Raw genomic sequence first — 19135 nt, 5'->3', positions numbered from 1 at the left:
TTAGAGTTAAATGTCTGTTTCAAACGTTTCCTCGAAAACTTTAAACTGCACCACTCAGCTCTGACTGAATTCAGTCCTGCGTGGGAAAGCAGCTTCTCCGTGTGATTGATGAATGAACTCCACTCCAAATCTCTCTCCGCAGCTCCTCATGTGCAGTACACCATCTTTAGAAAGCACGCCGCGCTCCTGATTGATTCTGCACGTTGTGATCAAGCCACGAAATCACTATGCACGAATATATTATTGTTATTTTATGTGCAGAAGTTAGAGTTGGAAGCTGCACTGATCAGTGTTTTTACATGAAGAATTGGTGAAACTATGTTGTTGATCTCATGCACTGGTTTGTCAGGTCATTGTTTTGGTTTTACGCCCCATAACTTTACTATTTGCTTCTTGTGTCAACCTCGTTCCTGGTCATAGAAAGAAGCTGTTTCTCAGTGAAAAAAGTTGTGATGAACCCACTGCGCATTACCTCCCCAGCACCAAACAGCTGACAGGCACAGTTAAAGAGCAGCTGGGAAACATAGTGGAGCATTTAGCAGCTAAAGAGCCGGATATTTGGTGAAGACCAAAACAGAGCTTAAAGGAAAGTGGATATTTGACTTTCATTCATCAGATACAGAGACAACACTACTTACTTAATGGTGGTAATATGTCAGTGCTGTGTTTACAGTTTATCATGTCCACTTTCGCCATGTTAGCATGCTAACATGCTAACTTACGATAGCAACCATGGTAAAAAAAATTACTTGCTCAAATCAGCATTTTACATTATTTACATTTTGCTTGTGAGCATGTTAGCATACTGATGTTAGCATTTAGCTTTAGAGCACAGCTGCTCATTCACCACACACCATATATAATGAACAAGTACTCTAAATTGCAATTTTTTGGACACCTACTTTTATTATAACTTACTATGATAAGTTTGTGTCATCACCGTCGACTGTTGGCCATTTTTTAACAAACTGGCGCATTGCATTGTGGGTTTATTAGCAGAAAGTAGTGTGCATTTACACTCTGAGAATAGAGATACTCAAAACATATTAAACAGAGAGTGATTTCAGACACACTTGCTCTTGTTTAATCATCTTTTCACTTTGTAATTTTGCATCTTTGAGTAGTTTAAATCATTTTGAACCAGGCTTTTTTATACAACACCACTGTTGTACTACTGTATATTCCCCAAAGTCAGCAACATTAGTGTTTGTACAGTAACAGTGAAACCAGAGGTTGGACTCTTCTGAACTCATTTCACTGAATCACATTTTCTTCTACACAATCATAAAACATGTAGCTAACAAGTGGAAAATCCTGAGTCATTATTCATGAGCCGGGTGAGCTCACTGTGACTTGGGTGTTTTGCATGGCTGAACGCACGGCTCCGACATTCTTGGAGGGTAAATGTGAGGTTTTGGAAGCACTCCTGAACTTCCACGTGGTGTTGTAGAGCGCTTGGACTGAGACAAAGGGGGACATGGCTGGGTCTGAAGGGGGCGAGTCACCACTGCTCTGCTTTCACTCACAGCCTGGTTTTCCCCTCCACTGCTGAGCTGAGGTAATGGCTGCTGGAAGAGGGTTAGTGCCCCAAATCAGAAAGCTTATCTTTCCCTTTTTAATTATATAGATATGTTGAATATATACATTTATTTGAACTGTAAACAACAGGTTTAGTTTCTTGGAAAAATAAAATAGAGTTTAGTTTAGTGTGCTTTTCTACTCTTCAAGTCTATTTCCTTCCCTTTTACGTCCAAAACCAACGCGATGTTGTGTGAATGCAGCCAAAATGAAGGTGACCTACACTCAATACTGTACCTGAACGCATCCTGTGTGGACACAAATGGATCAAAATGGAGCAAAATCAGAGAAAAATAATGTTTTGTGTCAGTATTTTTCTGTATTGTGTTGCTCATCTCACAACCCTCCCTGCAGGAGAGTCCTAACCTGTAGCTACTGAAGCAGTCTCTCTGTCCATATGATCCACACTCTGCCTCTGCTGCTCTGCTTCCCTGTGAGCCTGCGGCTGAGAGCTGTGCTGAGGTTCGTTGCTGGCTGACTGGTCATGTAGCAGCTGGCTGTTTGGCCAAACTGTGCAGACTGATTTTTTTAAAAAAATATTTTTTTTCTCTCCTCCAGTGAACGACGTGGAGGAGAGAGAGGGGCTCCCTTCGCTGGACAAACCCGGCTGGTATTCCCAGGGCAACTGGCCGCACCTCCACGAGCTGCTCAAGACCATGACGGGAAAACCAGAGCCCAAGGTAAGGCCGGCCAGATCGTATATTACAGGAGCGGGCAGTCTGAACTCTCTGGCTGAAGGACATCTCCGGCTCGCTTTGAGGTTTAACCTCAACTCCGGCTTTGGCAGAGGCTGAAAGAGATGAGGGCTTCATAATAAATCAGCTCAGGGAGATTCACACTGGTGTGATGGAGAGGAGGAACGTGGCCCTTGGCATGACTGTGGACAAGGCTCCTGTGTGCCAGCATGCTGTTTGTACTGCAGCCAACTCCTCATACCAGCTTCTTATGCACAATGCAGCCTATTCTTTTTATTGTGATGTCTCGGGGCAGACAAAAAAAAAAAAGCAAAGGCCCAACAACTCAAAGCAAAGTTGGCTTTTTGTTTCAGGTAATGTCGACAGAAATGCAATATTCTGATTTGAAGATTTAATACTTGATCACTAGAACTCCTTTGACAATCGCTGCTTTCAGCTGAAGCAGAAAAAAAAAAATGTCACAGTGAGCGGAGCTGAAGAAAACGCTGATTCATCTGAGCCTTCAACGGTCGAAACATTAGCCAGCAACAAGAAAACCTACATCAGACAGTCCAGTGAAAGCTCCTTGGCCTGTGGCTCTTTGTTGAGGAGCGGAAGCTGCAGTAGCTGTCCCGCACTGTTGGGAGCCTCATCTGAAGGGATTTTATTAAATGGGGCAGTGGTCCTGAGCACGCTCATAAGGGCTGTGTGAAAAATTCACTATGAGGTTCAGGAACCCCTGATATAAACCACCTGTCAGACAAATACAAGAATATTATAATTTCATTCGACAGCCTTCAATATAAAAGCAGCTTCTGATTTGTAACACATTTTTTACTCCCGACCACAGCCATCTCCTTAACCCCAAACGATGACATCATGTCTGACTTACAAGCTTAAGGTTAGGGCACGGTTTAACCACAATTAATTACAGCGGTTTTTTTTTTCCACAGTTAGTGATAGTAGTGAGATGACAGGAAACCAGGGAAAGACACAGGCAATAACGGTCGCCAGAAACCTGCAGTGAGGTATCCACAGGTCAGCTACATTTAATAATATTAATAATACTAATAATACATTTTATTTTATGCGTAGGCAATCGTACACAGCTGATAAAACTGTGTCAAGCTTGTGTGTATTGTGGTGTCTCACAGTGCCATATAATAAAATGACAAATCAGATCAGGCACATGCAGAGTCCACCCAACGATACTCGTCATCACCCACACCCACAGCTCCCTCCCCCTCCCTCCCTCCCTCCCTCCCTCCCTCCCTCCCCCCCTCCCCTCTCCTCAATGCCCCCTCTGTTCCATGTCCACGTGGAGAAAGCTCTCGAGGAATTCAGTGTCAACCTGCACTTATAGCTGCTTTAAACACGCCTCCGGGGTGACCCGAGGCGCTCTGTGTTTTCACTTCTCTCCACTTTCAGCCGATAAGACTTAATGCAAGCGGACTGAATGGAGGCATTCAGGGAAGATTACAATTCCTGGTGAACACACAGCGCTGAAACTGTTGGCGTTGCGGCCGGGCTGACGGGACACCATCATACAGACTCAGTATGGCTAGCTGTGATCATTAACGCTGCCTGTGCTGGTTTTTATCAGCAACAGAGGAGATTGGATTCAGTTGATGACCGGAGCCATCACAAAACAAATGAAGCTTCGTTTAGAAATTTCTTAATAGTTTCCAACCGATGTTGAGCTTTCACAGTGAGTCACAGCCATTTTGAAAAACAGCTTGATTTGCTGACGTGAAGTAGATTGGACAATGTATAACAGAGTTACAACAACTTCCTGTTGTGACATTCATCGCGCTGCCAAGAACACGCCGTTGACACAACCCTGATAAAGCTTTGCAATTTAGCATTGCAAAGGTCTTAAGATTGTACTGACCTTTTGGAGTCGATCCGGGGAATCTTTAGGAGGAGTTCGTCAAGATAAACTAGTCTGGATCTTTCCAGTCCAAGCGTTATCTCATGTCTTCTCTTTTTAAATTCTGATTCCTTCCTTCCTTACGTCCTGATTTTCATAAAACTAGTATGGAGATGTGTCATATTCGCCGTGGCCTCAACTGAACTGCTCTGAAGATGCGTATTGAATTCATTTTCACAACTTCAGAGGAATATGACATTTTAAAACTGAGAGAACTGCTGTGTTGTTGCCCCCCCCTTCCTGGCCTCCCAGTCCCACACAGTGTGCTGTACAATGGGCTCATTAAGGCGCCTTTGCATGCCTGCAGCACCGTGTACCTGGGCTTAGCTTGGCTTCGACTGCTCCTCTGAGTGATGAGTCGATAAGAGATGGGTGTCCACGGGCCCACCAGCACATGTCGCCATAAAGCTGCAGCAATAAGTGTTGTATCAGCACTGACACCTGAACGCTCTATATATTGTTCCCCTCTTTGGCTCGGAAGACGTTGGACTGTCTTCGCCATCCACCGTCATTTCACTAAGGCTCTGTTCACACCAACATTAGCAAAAAACGCTCGCCACTCATTTATTTTTCTGAGACATCTGTGTTGTCACAGTGTAGGTTCTGATACAAAGGGCTCCTGTGAAGAAACTCAGGGTTAGTTGGCAAAAGTGAAGTTTAACCTGGCTCAACTTTTGCCGCGATGGAGTTGACATCATCTGGCAACACGCTAAACTGGCCAATAAAATATGCGCGGGTGTACATTTCTGCTAGATTACTTGGTAACATGAACACCCTGTTTCTACTGTTTACTGTGCGATCGTTGTCGTCAAGGATAAAATGATTTCCCGCCATGATATGTGTAACTTTCTGAAGTTGTAAAACCTTTGATTAGTATAATAGAGCTGAGGATGGGCTGTTGATTCTGAGCGGGATCGGTAGTAGTACAACGCGTTTAAAGTCGTCAAGTTAAAACGAAAAGAAATCGCTTAATGCAACTTGATGCGAAGTCAGGTCACAAGTCTTCCCAAGTCATTCAGGTCTCAGGATACAGACCATTAAAATGTCCTTTCAGTGCATACACAGACCAATCAACCTGCGATGCTTTCGTCCTACAGCAGTCGGGTGCAAGTCAAATCTCAAGTCCTCATTTTTGGGACGACCAAAACGTTTCATTTCTGCAGCTCTGATCCTGACTCACAGAAAACTATCATCACTTGACTTAATATTAATGCACATCAAAACTGGAAACTTGGAAAGAACTAGAGTGATCTTTACCCAAGATATTCTACTGTGTTTCAAGAACAATCTTGGGAGCAGTAAAACTATACTACCGGTCAAAGGTTTTAGAGCTCCTTCATTTTTCCAGTTGTTACTGAAATTTCAGCAGCTCCAGTTCAGTGAGTAACCTTGAATGGTGCAAAGGTAAGAGGTGACTTTTATAGGAAACAATTCCAGCTTTCCTGCAGCAGTGGAGGTTAAACGAAGCCTTGAAAGTCAACGCAAACAAATTGCTACAGGTGAGAAAAAGACAAGTAACACAGGAAGACAGACTGTTTGGTCAGAGCTTCATCACACAGAAACATAATGAGCTAAAAGCATCAGACCAATGTGATTATAGAAAGAATGCCACAGGTGTGTTCAGCTGCTGTAGGTTCAAATTAGTTAAACAAAAAGATTCCATGATTCCTTTTTTTAAATTGCTTATTTATTCTATGCTTTAATTCCAGATTACAAAACTTTTGACTTTTAGTGAACGTTTGTAGATTAAATACAGAGACCACTTCTACATGCATTATTTATGGGTTGGTTTCGAGCATTAAACGTATTTACTTTTGGATTTACAGTGAACAAAAATACAAATGCATCCCATTTTTCATGAGTTGAAATTAAAGATCTAATCGAATTTTTCTAACCACAAAAAAAAGTCATCTTTGTCTCATGGATCGTGGTGGTGTGACCACCATTCGCCTCATGCAGCGCAACATATCAGGCTGTTGATTGTTGGACGGCTCCTCTTCAGTGGCTGTGTGAAGTGGCTGGATATTAGCAGCAAGTGGAACATGTTCACGCAGATCCCAAATTACGCTCAATGGGTGACGTGCCGGGCGAGACGGCCTGTGGACAAACTCTAGTCCAGGTCAATGGGCCTCGGGATCTCATCAAGGTGTATCTGTGTTAACGAGTGTGTGCATCTTTTGTGTTTGTAGAAAAAAGTCTTAGATCTTTTATTCCAACTTGTGAAAAATGGGAGTTAAGACATTGTTCAGTATATTTGAATCCATTCAGTAAATGACCGTGAATCTTTACTCTTTGTCTGCGTTGCCCGGTCCCGTCCTGGAGCTTCGGGGCTGCTCGGGAAAGTTCTTGGCCGATACCAGTATGAGCTGCGCTGTGGCACGGTACATGTTGCTCAGGTTTAAGGATGAAATACAACAACTTAAAAGGAGCATTTAAAACCACTGAAGAGTGTCACGTCGTGCTCCGAGGTAGCAGACAGGGGAGGGGTCCTCTCAGCTGATTTAACCGTAGCCTGCAGCCTAGTTCACTTCAAGGTGCGTTTGACTCACGCAGCGCTCCGTCTGGTTCAGGCTAATGTAACTGTATCCATCCACAATGAGTCTCTTTTATGATACGTTGCCTCTGTGCTGGAATCTGCGGCCTCTGTAAATATTTATCACAGTGATCCCGGGACTCTGGCAGCAGCAGCTCGAGAGGTGCGCAGGGTTTTTTTTTGGGGGGGGGGTACGAGGGCCAGATGTGGCCAGTTCCGGGAAACTCCTGGTGGAAATGTGATCCCCCCCCAGCCCCCGCCCACCCACCCACCCTCGCTCCCCCTCATCCCCCCCATAACCCCCCACCCCTCCTCCCCTCCGCCCGGCCCGCTGCGGCCCCGATTAGCTCGACTGTTTGTTTACATGTGGTACAGTCGGCCTGAGAGGCTCAGCTCTGTGAGGGGGAGGGACTTACAGGCAGCTACTGGAATGTCTTACATCCTCTTTATGGCGTTGTAACTCCTGTAGAGAGATTTGATTTAGTTAACACACACACACACACACACACACACACATCCAAACAGAAATATTCGTCTTCCCTGTGTGTGATGTCTTTGCAGGATTTACATGATGCAGCTGCCATAAAACTTGATCTGAAAGATTTCAGACGATGATAAAGAGCAGGATTTTCATTTGGATGATTCTCACACACACAAATTATTTAGCCGAAAAGGAAAAGTTCTTCAGGTCTTCATATTTCATTCGGAGTGAATGTTTTTTTTGTTTCGTGGGAAAAGAAAAGTCAGAATAATTGGAAGTTTTCAGCCTCGAGCTACAACCTGATCTCCTTTTACCAACTTCATAAACTTTTACTCCAGTGGAGTGTGAGGCATCAAAACAAAAAAAAAAATAATATAGTTTTTAATAGTTGAGTTGTGCAAAAATGTTAAAACTTAAAGCACTCAGTTCATGTTATTGAACTCTGAGTCTGTGTTACCATGTCGTGATAATGCAAAAAAAACAAAAACTAAAATCAATTTAAACTTGGTGTCATTCTCTGTGATGGATGATGTAACAAGACGAGATGAGAATCTGCTTCTGTACTTGCTGAGCCAACGTGGACGCACACCACCCGGGAAGTCACATACTAAATATATATATATACAGTATGTATGTTTGTATTTCATGTATGTCCATCAGTTGTAGAAACAGGTCTGAAAATCAAATAAAAAATTGGCCTCTGGAGATGTTTTCCTCTGAACCGGCCTCTGCTCTTTCACTTCTGTATCCTGTTGTGACTGTGAAAGGTTTTTTTCCTGTGTTCAGGGTGTCAGCAGACTTCTGTCTTTTCGTTTTTAATCTCCAGCCATCTCCACCCCTCCTCCTCCTCCTCCTCCTCTTCCTCCTCACTCCATTTCCTCTCCCATCTGAAGGGAGCTGGATCTGAAGCTGTGAGCTGGTGTGTTCCTGCACTTCAGTGTTGGAATGCGTCTCAGTGAAGCCTGCCTCGACTTGCTTTTCTTTCCAGAGGCGGAGGACACAAAAGAGATGTGATGGTCAAAGGGGATGTAATGTGTTTTGCAGACTCATCGTGTCTGGTCTGGCTCACCCAGGGGGAGGGGGGAGGGGGATATGCGTTGAAACATTTACGTTGCGGTTGGCAATAAAAAAAGTTTTTTTTAAAAAGCTTTTCTTTTTCTGTCCTCTTGTCGTCTTCGCCCTGCAGGTGGTGTATTTTGGAGACAGCATGAGGTCGGACATGTTCCCCGCCAGCAGCTTCGGGAAGTGGGAAACGGTGATGATAGTGGAGGAGATGGAGGGGGAGGGGATCCCGAAGAGCGACGCGGCAATGTCTAATGAGGCCCAAGTGGAGCCTCTGGAGAAAAAGGGAAAGTTTGAGGTAAGTTCACTGAAGCAGCTGTTTCCGTTTAGCGGCCGGTTCCCCCACCCAGCACAATCCTCGCTCCCCAGCCCCCAACCCCACCCCCACCTCTGTGAGCCTCTTCCTTCTGAGCCACTGCCACCATTTCCGTACACACCTACAAGCTTCTTTTGCATCATCAAGTGTGTGTTTGTATGTGTATATTAGCTCCCAGAGAGGATTGTGGGTAAGTTTTTTAAAGTCACTGGTGATGTAGACCTTAAAGCGCATGTCCGTTCATTTTACACATCAAAGTCTGTTCCACATAATTCAGATTGAAAACAGCTGTAAAAAGTCTTTGATGTGAAATGTGATAAATGTCTAAAAGGAGTTTTCCAAGCTATATTAGCTGCTACTAACATAACACACCTCAATCTCTGACTGAGTTGCATTGTGGGTAATGGAGGTGAAGGAACAAGAATGCGTGGAATAAAAAAAGATGATAAGATCACTTTTGATCATTGCTCTTAATCTGTCCGCTGTGAGCGATCGGCTGTGATTGGTGACCGGCTAAATCTGGCTCAGATATCCGATGAGATTCTGTGCCGCACTGTGGTTCACGTCACGCACACACAACATACCGTCGACGTAGCTCGCAATTTGTAATACCTGTAAAGGCCAAAGGAAGTCGTGGAGGAACAACCACGAAAACACTGGGAGCAATAAACTTAATCAGACACTTAAAACACCATCAATCAACTCCAATAACAAGAAGCCAGCAAAGGCAAAGCAGCTAAAACTCAAGCCACACCTCCGACCTCATCTGTGTGTCTGCAGCTCACACACGTGTGCCTGGAGTTGTAACGAAAAAAAATAGTTTTGTTTACACTCCTTTAGAGCAAGAGAGACATTCATCTAGTTATGTAATGGTTAATAATCAGTGTTTTATTGTGAACACATGAAACGTTTGTGTCACGGTCAGTTAGAGATCTGAGAGAGAAAATCTGAATCGGCTAAAAGCGAAATCAACCCAGAAAATTGGAATCGGTGCATCTCTAACATTAACCAGCAGGACGCTGAAATCCTGACAGTCAGAAAGCCATGAGTCGTCTTTTGGCAAGAAACACGAAACCAAAAGCTGCCGTTTAGATTGTGTAACAGATAGAAAAAACGGCCTCATACACCCCGAGCCCTCTGATCCCACTCACTGAATACTGTGCAGGTACCAGAGCTGAGTCCAAACAGTAATGACCTGCAGAAGTCCAACTGATCCAGATCCAGAACTAATGAAAAACTCTGCATCGAAGGATCATTATGATTCCAGTTTATCACAAAGTGGTTTTCATTGTCGTCGCCCCAGGGCACAAATTTACTAATGGGCCTCCCCGCCCCAAAAACTACTGTCGTCTGTGCAACGTGTGTGTCTACACTTTCACCCCAGAGTTCCCATTAGGTCCAGAGCACAAATATTCCTGTTGGTTTGTGGTGTTTCCAGCGCTCGACTGCTGTTTTAACACTGTTTTGATCAAGCTTAAAATATCTGTTGTCAGGCAAAGAGAGTTCAAATGTGCTTATTATTTTTCTAATTGCGATCTTGCAGCGCACTGTGTATAGACTTTATGTAAATTAGTAGATAAACAGTATTACTGACACAGATGAAATCTCGATGGTGATGAGAAAGATTAAAGCCTTTAAAGACTTCCTCTGTGGTTTATCTATTTGTCAGTATTATCTTTGATACTCAATCTGGTGGTGCATGGCAGTAACACTGCAGCTGTCTGATTCTCATGCAGGCGCTCCACACTGCAGACAGTGTTCTGTTTAGTTACACAGAAAAAAGTAATGTGCTTTGCCTGAAGGGATGTTTTGTGTTGTACTCATAGTCCAACCTTTTCCCAATGAAAATCTCAGAAATAGTGGCGACCCCATAACAATACAGAGGCCAAAGCGATTGGTTAACGATGCGAGATTCAGGACTGAACTGAAAGCAGGGGAAGCTCAATTTCCTTCTTTTTGATTTCACCATCTGTCTCTTGACTCTCTCCTTTTAACTCTTCCTGTTGCTCACCAGTTATCCATTTTGATTCTCCAGTTTTTGCCGTGGATGTCATCTATTAGGGCGCAATCCGACTGAGAGAGTAAACAAGTATAAAAACAGGTCAAAGGAGTTTTTCAGACGAATTTCCACTGAGGTGGAAAATAAAGTCAATCAATCAATCAATCAATCAATCAATCAATCAATCAATCAATCAATCAATCAATCAAATCTTTTTTAAGTGGGCATTTTTTAAAGTGGGTAAAACACATCACTCAGCTTCTTGTCAAATAACCCCAACTATCACTTTCAGGGTTGTCGAGTATCTTCTGTGATGAGTTGCGTCGCTGTTTCTCTGCTAATTCAGGTCAGAGGTTTGTGTTTCACCCTGTTGCCTTTTCCCCATCTTCAAAAAATACCTCAGGCAACTTTCTGGGTTCTGGTTCTTTTTCACGTTTATTTAGATATTGATATATTTATATATTTGGTGCATATCTCCACAACGACAAGATAACATGATTTTTTTTTTTTTTTTTACCTCGTCTCTATATTGTGCAACAGTTTGTGAAGACATTAGCTGATACTGTGCAAAGCACGAGTATTTTTGAGGCTTGTGAGGTTTGTATCTTATCACATCCTCCCTTCACATCCTGTTGTCACAGCCATTGCTGCTATCAGCTCTTTCTGCCTTTTAGATGTATTCATGTTGTATGAGGGATTATGAATATGCCGGCAGGGGATTTCTAAGAAATAATGATTCATTCCGTTTCTGAAAATAACCCTCAAAGCTGCTTGGGTCGAAGCCAGTTTGAAGTCTCCCAATATTCCCCGTGCTCATGGTGGAATTCCCACTTCCTTTAATCATGTCTGCACTTGCAGTTGAGTGAATCTCTGAATCTTGACGCACAGTTTGGTTTGTGTGTCGATTGTCCCAACAGGAGCAGGGCATGAAGTCACCCTCCGCCGTGTCCAACCAGTGGGGCTCTTACTTTGTCGACGTACATAGAAGCGGAGGAGGGGACGAGGAGAGCCAGAAACTGACCTGGTGCTCCCACTGCATTCACAAATACAGCACCATGGCCATCCCTAGTGTTGAGCACATAGCAGGTATGTAGTAGCAGGGGGAAAAAAACAGGACAAAAATGCTGATGATGTATGGAGATGAAGATTAGAAAGCAAAAAAGAAGATCAAAAAACAAGGCAGTTAGAAATGACAAGGTGGGGTAATTAGCTAAAATGAGAGGGAGGTTAACAAGAGGTAACATATTGGGAAAATAAAAATGGGCACAACATAGACCCTTGAGGTACTCCAAAACCAATTTTGGCCAATTTAGAGACATGTTAACGGAATTACAGAACTTTCTGTTTTCCAGATAGACAGAGAGAGAGAACCAGTTTATACTTCACGGTTTCCCAGTGAAATCATTTCATTATTGTGTTTCTTCTACATTCATTTAATTAGCAGCGGAGGGCTATACGAAATGAGCTGCTGTACGGTTTCATTGACGGTACTTTAAAATCGAATGAACGAATGGCAGAGCAGGTGAAAACAGTTTTATCGCCAAGAGGAGAAACTAGAGCAGAGTGATAAGTGTGACATGATTCTGCTTGTCATAGAAATGAACATTATATTGAATTTATCAAGACAACAGGTAAACAGTTTAGCATGTTTTGAGTTTGTACTAACCGCAAACAGCTAAAAAACAAAACGTTACATCTGATTTTCTTCAACAAGACACTGATCAAATGTTTGGCTGTGTATTCCTTTAAATACACCCATATGGTACACAGAACATGCATGAGAATCAAATTCATGGTGTAAAAACTGGAAAAAAAACAATCTGATGTTCAACTTTTAGTGGTTCGCAATCTGCCACATCAAACGATTTCTTCATCTCTCGACACAGAAACACTCACAAGAGTCAAAACAGGGACTGAACCAGACACAGATGTGAAGCCAAAGTTAGAATTAGCTCCAACTGCCACTGCTGCAGAGCAGTTCCTGGAGAAAATGATGCCAGTCTCGCATATAACGATGAGCTCAGGGCTGTTTTCACACTGGCCGAGTCTGAATCCGAGTGAAATTGCTCCAGTTCCATCGAACCATGTTGGTCTGCCGTCACTTTTGTCTACAGCTGTTGCCGAATGTTTCCCTCATCAAAGAACAAGTCTTGATTCTCATTTCCTGGATTTCCTTGATGGAAGTGGTAGGGCTGGACGATATGAATTCAAATCAATATCACTGTTATTTCAAACTTTTACTTCGATTCCGATTAATGAACGATTAATTTGGCGCTTATCATTCTCTCTCTTTTGTTGAGCCGTTGGCGTCACCGGCAGTAGAGGGAGGCTTCAGTAGTACCCAGTATTGTCTGGGTGGAGTAAGTGATGCATTTTAAAAAGTAAAAACGCATTAGTTAGGATGTAAAGAGATGACGTGACAATTAATATGGTAGCATGTAGGGAAAATAAAAATGGGCTAAAAATAGACCCTTGAGGTTCTCCAAACTGATTTTGGAAAATCTAAAGACATGAGTAATGAACAAAGACGTTTCTGTTTACCAGATAAAAAGAGAGAATAGGTCCAGCAGTGTTTCCAAAAGTCCAAAAAATTAAAATATATTAGTTCTCTTTGAGTGAACGCAGGGGAGCAGTGTTATTTTTTCAAGGGGACAGTTTATGAAGGCCGACACTGGGGAAAGTATTAACCGAATTAACCGACATGATGAGCAAAGTTAAATCGTTAGAGGTGCTAAATGTTGTTTTTCAGATTTTTGTCAGTTATTTGCCCAGCCCAGGGTCTGTGTTGCATCTGTTTCAACCCACTTGTGTTTCCAGGCCTGTAATTTATAATTTTTTGTATGCCAGAGTTGTCTCTTTTGGAGGCAAAAGATAAAACACTGTTGAGTCAAAAATTCTCTGGACCGAGTGATTACTACTTTGCTGTGAGGAACAAAGTGTGCTCCTTTCCTCTGAACAGCGAATCATTCCTCATGATCATTTACCGGTCAGCATCAATAGTTCAGTACATGTACTTCATATCTTCCAGCTGACTCTTCTCCTGTTTGATCTTGAACTTTCTAGATCTCCCTCTGGATTACAAGTTCCCCAGGTTTTCTCCAGACAAGCCCTGCACCACCGGCTACTACCCCAGGCCCCCGGATTCTTTGCTGAAGAGGTGCGAGAGTCTGTCATAAAAAAATTAAAAAAAAAAAAAAAAAGAACGAAAGAAAAAAGGAAAAAGTTTGAAAAAAAAGAAAAAGAAAAAGTTCTCCCATACCCCTCTGCCTCAGGAGAGGAATGTGCCTCCATTTTTTTGCCTGTAGTTTCCCACCTGACCCCCACCGCCATCTGTGGAGCACAGGAAGCATACACTCCTCATCCGTTCAGAGAAACCATGTGAATGTAAGCTGCAGTATCTCTCTGTAATAACGCCTACATTTGAACGTCGTTTCGTGGTTTAGTGTACCGTATACGTGGAAGTACGTATGTATGTATGTATCTGCATACAGTAATAATAAGAGATGTAGTGTTATTGTTTAATGTGTGAAGCCCCCCTCCGTTATTTTCAGTAGTTTAACTTTTACAGAATAAAGTGTACATTTGACCACCTCTTTTTCCCTAAAGTGATTACCTCAAGAGTGTTATCTACTGTAAGCAAAACCCAGATGGTCACAGTGTGTTTGTCCCTTAAAAATCCTTTGGAATCATTGTGGCAGTATTTCTGTATAACACTGTTATTGTGAAGTCTTACTTTTTTTTTTTTTTTTAAATATAGTTTCACTGTATGCATTTTAGTAACCTTAAAATGAGGTTTAAGGTCTGATGTTTCCACTGTGTCAGTTTCGTGGAAGGTGTTAACCTTCGGGTCATTGTTGCTAAAGAACTGGCACAACGCCGTCCTTTGTGCTGGCTGTTTCAAAAGACACAACTCTTGGGAAACAATAATAATAATAATAATAATAATGGATTATAAAGACTATGCTAGATGTTCTCTGTATTATTTTAATTTTTTTTGGTGCAACAGTGACATGTGCTCTTTGAGTGATTGTGTAAAAAACAAAACAAAACAAAAAAACTTGTGCTTCATTTATATGCAGTACCAGATTGAGATATGCTTTAACCGACTTCTGAATGGTTATTTTGTCGGTGTGCATAGACTAAGTTGTGCCATAATATTTAAGGAACACTCAGTTTGGGGCAAATCTGTGGAAGTTTGCTTGTTTCTGTCGCGGAAGACTGATATCAGGTTCATCTCAGCGCATGCTAGAAGTCGTTAGCGTAACTTAGCACCAAGACTGGACAAAACATACGAAAACTTGTCACTAATTCAAGAGTCACTTCCATGAGTTCCCGGGTTCGTTTGGCAACAGAGTTGGGACTGTGTGCAAAGTAAAAGTCTTCATTCATCTACTTTGTTGTTAGTAACTGAAAACCAACCAGGTGTGGTCCCATTCCACTCTGTCTTGGGTCTGCAGGTCCATATTTCCTGAGGCCTGAGTGGATCCAAGCAAACTTGCTATGTGCGATAATTCTTCGGTCGGTTCTTGGTTTAGTTCAGATCAAATTTACCCACATCGAGTTTGGATTTGAAGGTTAGATATTCAACGCTTCTGTTTCAAAGGACATTTTCATTAAGATTCTGGTATAAACCTGACACAGCCACAATGATAACCAACAAATACTTATTTTGAATAATTTGAACAAAGCCAGCAAACGGCTTTATCGTGGTCCATGACTTTTCGAACTAGTGGCAAAATCTGTAAATCTTCAATGTTACTTCTCAGGTGGTTTGGTGTCAACTGTTCAGCACGGTTAGCAAGTTTTACTTTAACAAGCTTCAACGTGCAAATAAAACCCGATGGAGTTTTTTGAAAGTACTTAGTAACAGAGCCAGACCAGCTTTTTTTGGCTAGCTGCTAGCTAGCCAATCTTTGTGCTAAGCTAGGCTAGGCGTCCCAGACCTGTCTCTATGCCAAGCGCACAGAGATGACACTGGTTTCAGTCTTCTCATTTGGTTTTAGGTAAATCGTTAAACAAGAGGATTTCCCAAATGTCGAAGTGTTCCTTTAAGATGACCATCATCTCACAATTGAAGAGGGAATATTTTGACAATAAGCAGCGCACAGCTGTCAGCGTGTATGTGAGATTGGTCATCCAAAGTGAATTATTACTTGTGCTGTGTGTGCAAGTGTTTTATGCATACAGCTGTGGTGATTGTACTTTTCTTTTCTCATCTGACCTGGAAAATTTGACATGCACATTTGCCTTATGTTGGATTAATTTGTGGTCTTATGTCCTTGAAAACACAGGGAAAGTTAAATTCTGTGTTCAAGTGTTGAAGTACTGTCAATTAAATAAAATGTTCTACAATTTTCTTACATAAAGCTTCCTGTTTCTGAGTGTTCTTTGTGAAATTCAGCAAAAAAAAAAGGCCTTGTACCTTGTGACAAATTAAAGCAAACATCATGAAACCAATCTGGAGGAATCTCGCCATATAGGAAGGCTGCCTGAGATGCCAGAGCAGCCTAATACTCCTCATTAATAGAGCCAAATAAAAAGAACCCCATGTTTCTTTGCAGCCATGTATTCCTGTAGCTTCATGAGCTTCTTTAATGATAAAATTTTAACTCTTACAGACAAAATTCACCACCTCCTGCTCTCAACTGTGACTGATTGATCCTCAAACACAAAAACAAATTTATAACTTTGCTAAAAAGGTCTGGAAGGCAGACCCTCGTCTCCACGTTTAAGATTAGACTTAAACTTTACATTTTGGTAAAGGTTATAGTTGAGGCAGGCTCAGGTGAGCCTTGGTTATAAAGCTATAGGCCTCGGCTGCTGGGGGACTTCCCCTGATACACTGAGCTCCTCTTTCTTCCTCTCCCTCTCCCTCTGTACTCCTTCATATCCCATTAATTGATGTTATTAACATGGCTTCTTCTCTCCCCCGTAGTTTTCTGCTTTCTCCTCTCTCCTCTCTCCTCCTGTTGCTTTCTGTTTTATATTTCCGCCTCCGGATTTGTGATCCTGCTCAACGCCCACTGCTACAATTATTATTATATCTCTATATGTGGTACTTGCATTGTATAATGTTCACTTTCCTTCTGCTTTCTTTCCGTTTCTCTCTCTCTCCCCCTGTCTGCCCAGAGCCCAGTTCTGCTCCAGGTTTCTTCCTGTTAAAAGAAAGTATTTTCTTGCCACTGTCGCCAAGTGCTTGGGGACATGGCGGAATCTTGGGTCTCTGTAAATAATATTGTAAACAGTACGTTCTAAACCTGCTCTATATCAAAAGAGCCCTCAGATATATTATGTAATGATCTGGTACTATATAAATAAAATTGACCCGACTTTTACTGTGGCTGTGTGGACTTGAGTTGAACAGGTTTAAAGCGGCAATCAGACCATCACAGGTCGTTGAACTACTCTGCAGTATTTCTTTAGGGGATGATTGTGCAGAGTCAAAGCCCCGTCTCACACCAGTCCCTCATTAGGGTTCAGTTGTACTGCCCTACAAAGACAGAAAGCAGTAGCTATACAAAAAGTCAAGATGAGAAAAAGAGTTTTTAGGTTGGCCAAAAAATTGTTTAAAAGATAGAAAGGTTGTGATGCTTTCATTTGTTTCATTTTAGAGCAACTTAATCATGATGAATTCCACTAGAGTCAAAAGCGGCAGTTACAGCTTATAAGCTAGGCTAGTTAGCTTTTAGCCACAACAAAGTTTAGCTGTTTTTTTTTTCTTCTTCATCATAAGATTTAGCTACTGCCACATTAGTTACGCTGTGTGTTAACAAATTGAATTGCCAAAATGTGAATGTGATGTTTTTCAACTGCAAACTGAGCTCAGGAAAAAGTAAATTTAGCATTAGTTAGGGTTAGCTTAGTAGCTTCTCTACAGCTAGCTTTCACTTGATGTAGCTTTAGTAGTTGGCTGTCTCTCTGAAGAGCTAGCTCTGGCTGTTTTGACTGAAATTTATAATTTTCAAGAGCACAATACTTGCTGATACTGAAACAGATGTCAAAATGTCATATTCTGGTCTCAATATTTTTGGCTTGTAGGGCACTGTAGTTCCCAGCTGTTGTGATTTGATAGCTAAAATCTCTCCAATCTGAATATGAATAGTCATGAATGTTTTCCGATTGACCTTTCAAACAGGTATCAGACTTCTTTTAAAAACTAAACTTATATCAATTTTTAGACTAATGACAAAGAGCCCCTGTGTATCCTCCCCAGATACCTTGTTGCTCCTTATCACTGTCGACATTTATCCATTTACTCTTCTACCACAATGTTTTACTGGTCTACTGGTCTCTGTGTTTGAGGATTCAGATAAGCACACTGAAGTTGAGCATACTGATTCATTACTATTTAATGTTTTATGACTGAGAGCCTTCTTAATGACTACAGGGTTGACAAAATTACTGACACCGGAGCTGCCTTGTTAATTTTCCCAGAGGTTCATTCAAGAAGCTTATTTTTTTTCCTGTAGTACAATGAGTTCAAAAAGGAAAAATGTGTTTAAAAGCTACACTTTCTCCCCAGCAGGCGGCGGACATCAAAAATATGTTGGACTAATGAATATCAGGTTGATGTCAAAATCCAACCTTGGCTAATTGTCATTGTGACTTTTAGCAGACGTCAGTATTGCATTGGCATGAGACGTTTCCAAGATAGCTAAAGGAAACTTCTGGCACAACATATGCCTGCGTCCCCGGCCAAAGTCTGGCCTATATACACTTCCACATCTGGGCAGATTCTGGCTGTGATCCTCCGATATTGTCTGACAGCCGCAAGATTTTCTATGTGTGTCCCAGAATAGGTCCAGATGTGGAAGTGGCATCTGACGGTCATGCTGTATAAGGGCCAAATTCAGGCCGTGGAACCGTGTATATACTGGGCCAGAAGAAAATAAGCATGTGGCCCAAGTATTGGCCGGATTTACCCATGAAGAAATGTAATATATGACATACTAGTCCCTATAACAGGGGTGATGTTGCCTTATACATCACCTATAAGGGGATATATTATTATATGAAGATATAATATATGATAACATAAAGAAATACCCATTGTAAAATTTTTATATGTACATATATTTAAATATCTAAGTTTCATATAGTTCATTTTTTTTGTATTTGAACATATGTTTCATATATAGAAATTCAATATATGGACATATATTACATTTGTGTATGGGTATTTTGCTACTTGGGTTGGAAGACGTTGGGTCGACATCAGTATTCCAGATCAAACTGACGTTGGCATTAGACGATGTCCTGATATCAAATTTTAATAATAACTCCACAACCTACATTCAGTCAACAAAGCTGGTGGCCAGCTGTGTGGCTGCAGGGCCAGTTTGAGGGTTTCTAGAAATGTGTGCAGAACAGAAGTGGCTAACAAGTGACCTGCTACCTGTCCACATTACACCTCATATATGTCACATGCCAGATGTAGATATGTCACGTAGTTTATTTCTATTGCAGTCATACATCCATTTTTTAAATCATATTTAGTACAGTCAATTATTTATTTATGTGTACTCTATTTATTGCACTAATGATGGTATTTTCCCATGTTGT

At 41.8% G+C, this 19135-nt stretch overlaps 1 protein-coding gene across 1 annotated transcript in view; it reads left to right on the top strand.

The window, feature by feature from the left end:
• nt5dc1 (5'-nucleotidase domain containing 1) overlaps nt 1–15940 on the top strand; it is a 57374-nt gene extending 41434 nt beyond the window's left edge. The window contains exons 9-12 of the mRNA XM_056405511.1: nt 2137–2258; nt 8383–8556; nt 11491–11659; nt 13637–15940. Of these exons, the coding sequence (XP_056261486.1) occupies nt 2137–2258; nt 8383–8556; nt 11491–11659; nt 13637–13749 (578 nt within the window). The 3' untranslated portion in view covers nt 13750–15940. The remainder of the gene's footprint in view (nt 1–2136; nt 2259–8382; nt 8557–11490; nt 11660–13636) is intronic.
• Nucleotides 15941–19135: the final 3195 nt, after the last annotated feature.

The sequence above is a fragment of the Seriola aureovittata genome, chromosome 19, assembly GCF_021018895.1.
Source record: "Seriola aureovittata isolate HTS-2021-v1 ecotype China chromosome 19, ASM2101889v1, whole genome shotgun sequence".
Taxonomy (NCBI): Eukaryota; Metazoa; Chordata; class Actinopteri; order Carangiformes; family Carangidae; genus Seriola; species Seriola aureovittata.
Note: the sequence above shows the minus strand (reverse complement) of the source record. Positions and strands in the feature narration are given on the sequence as shown.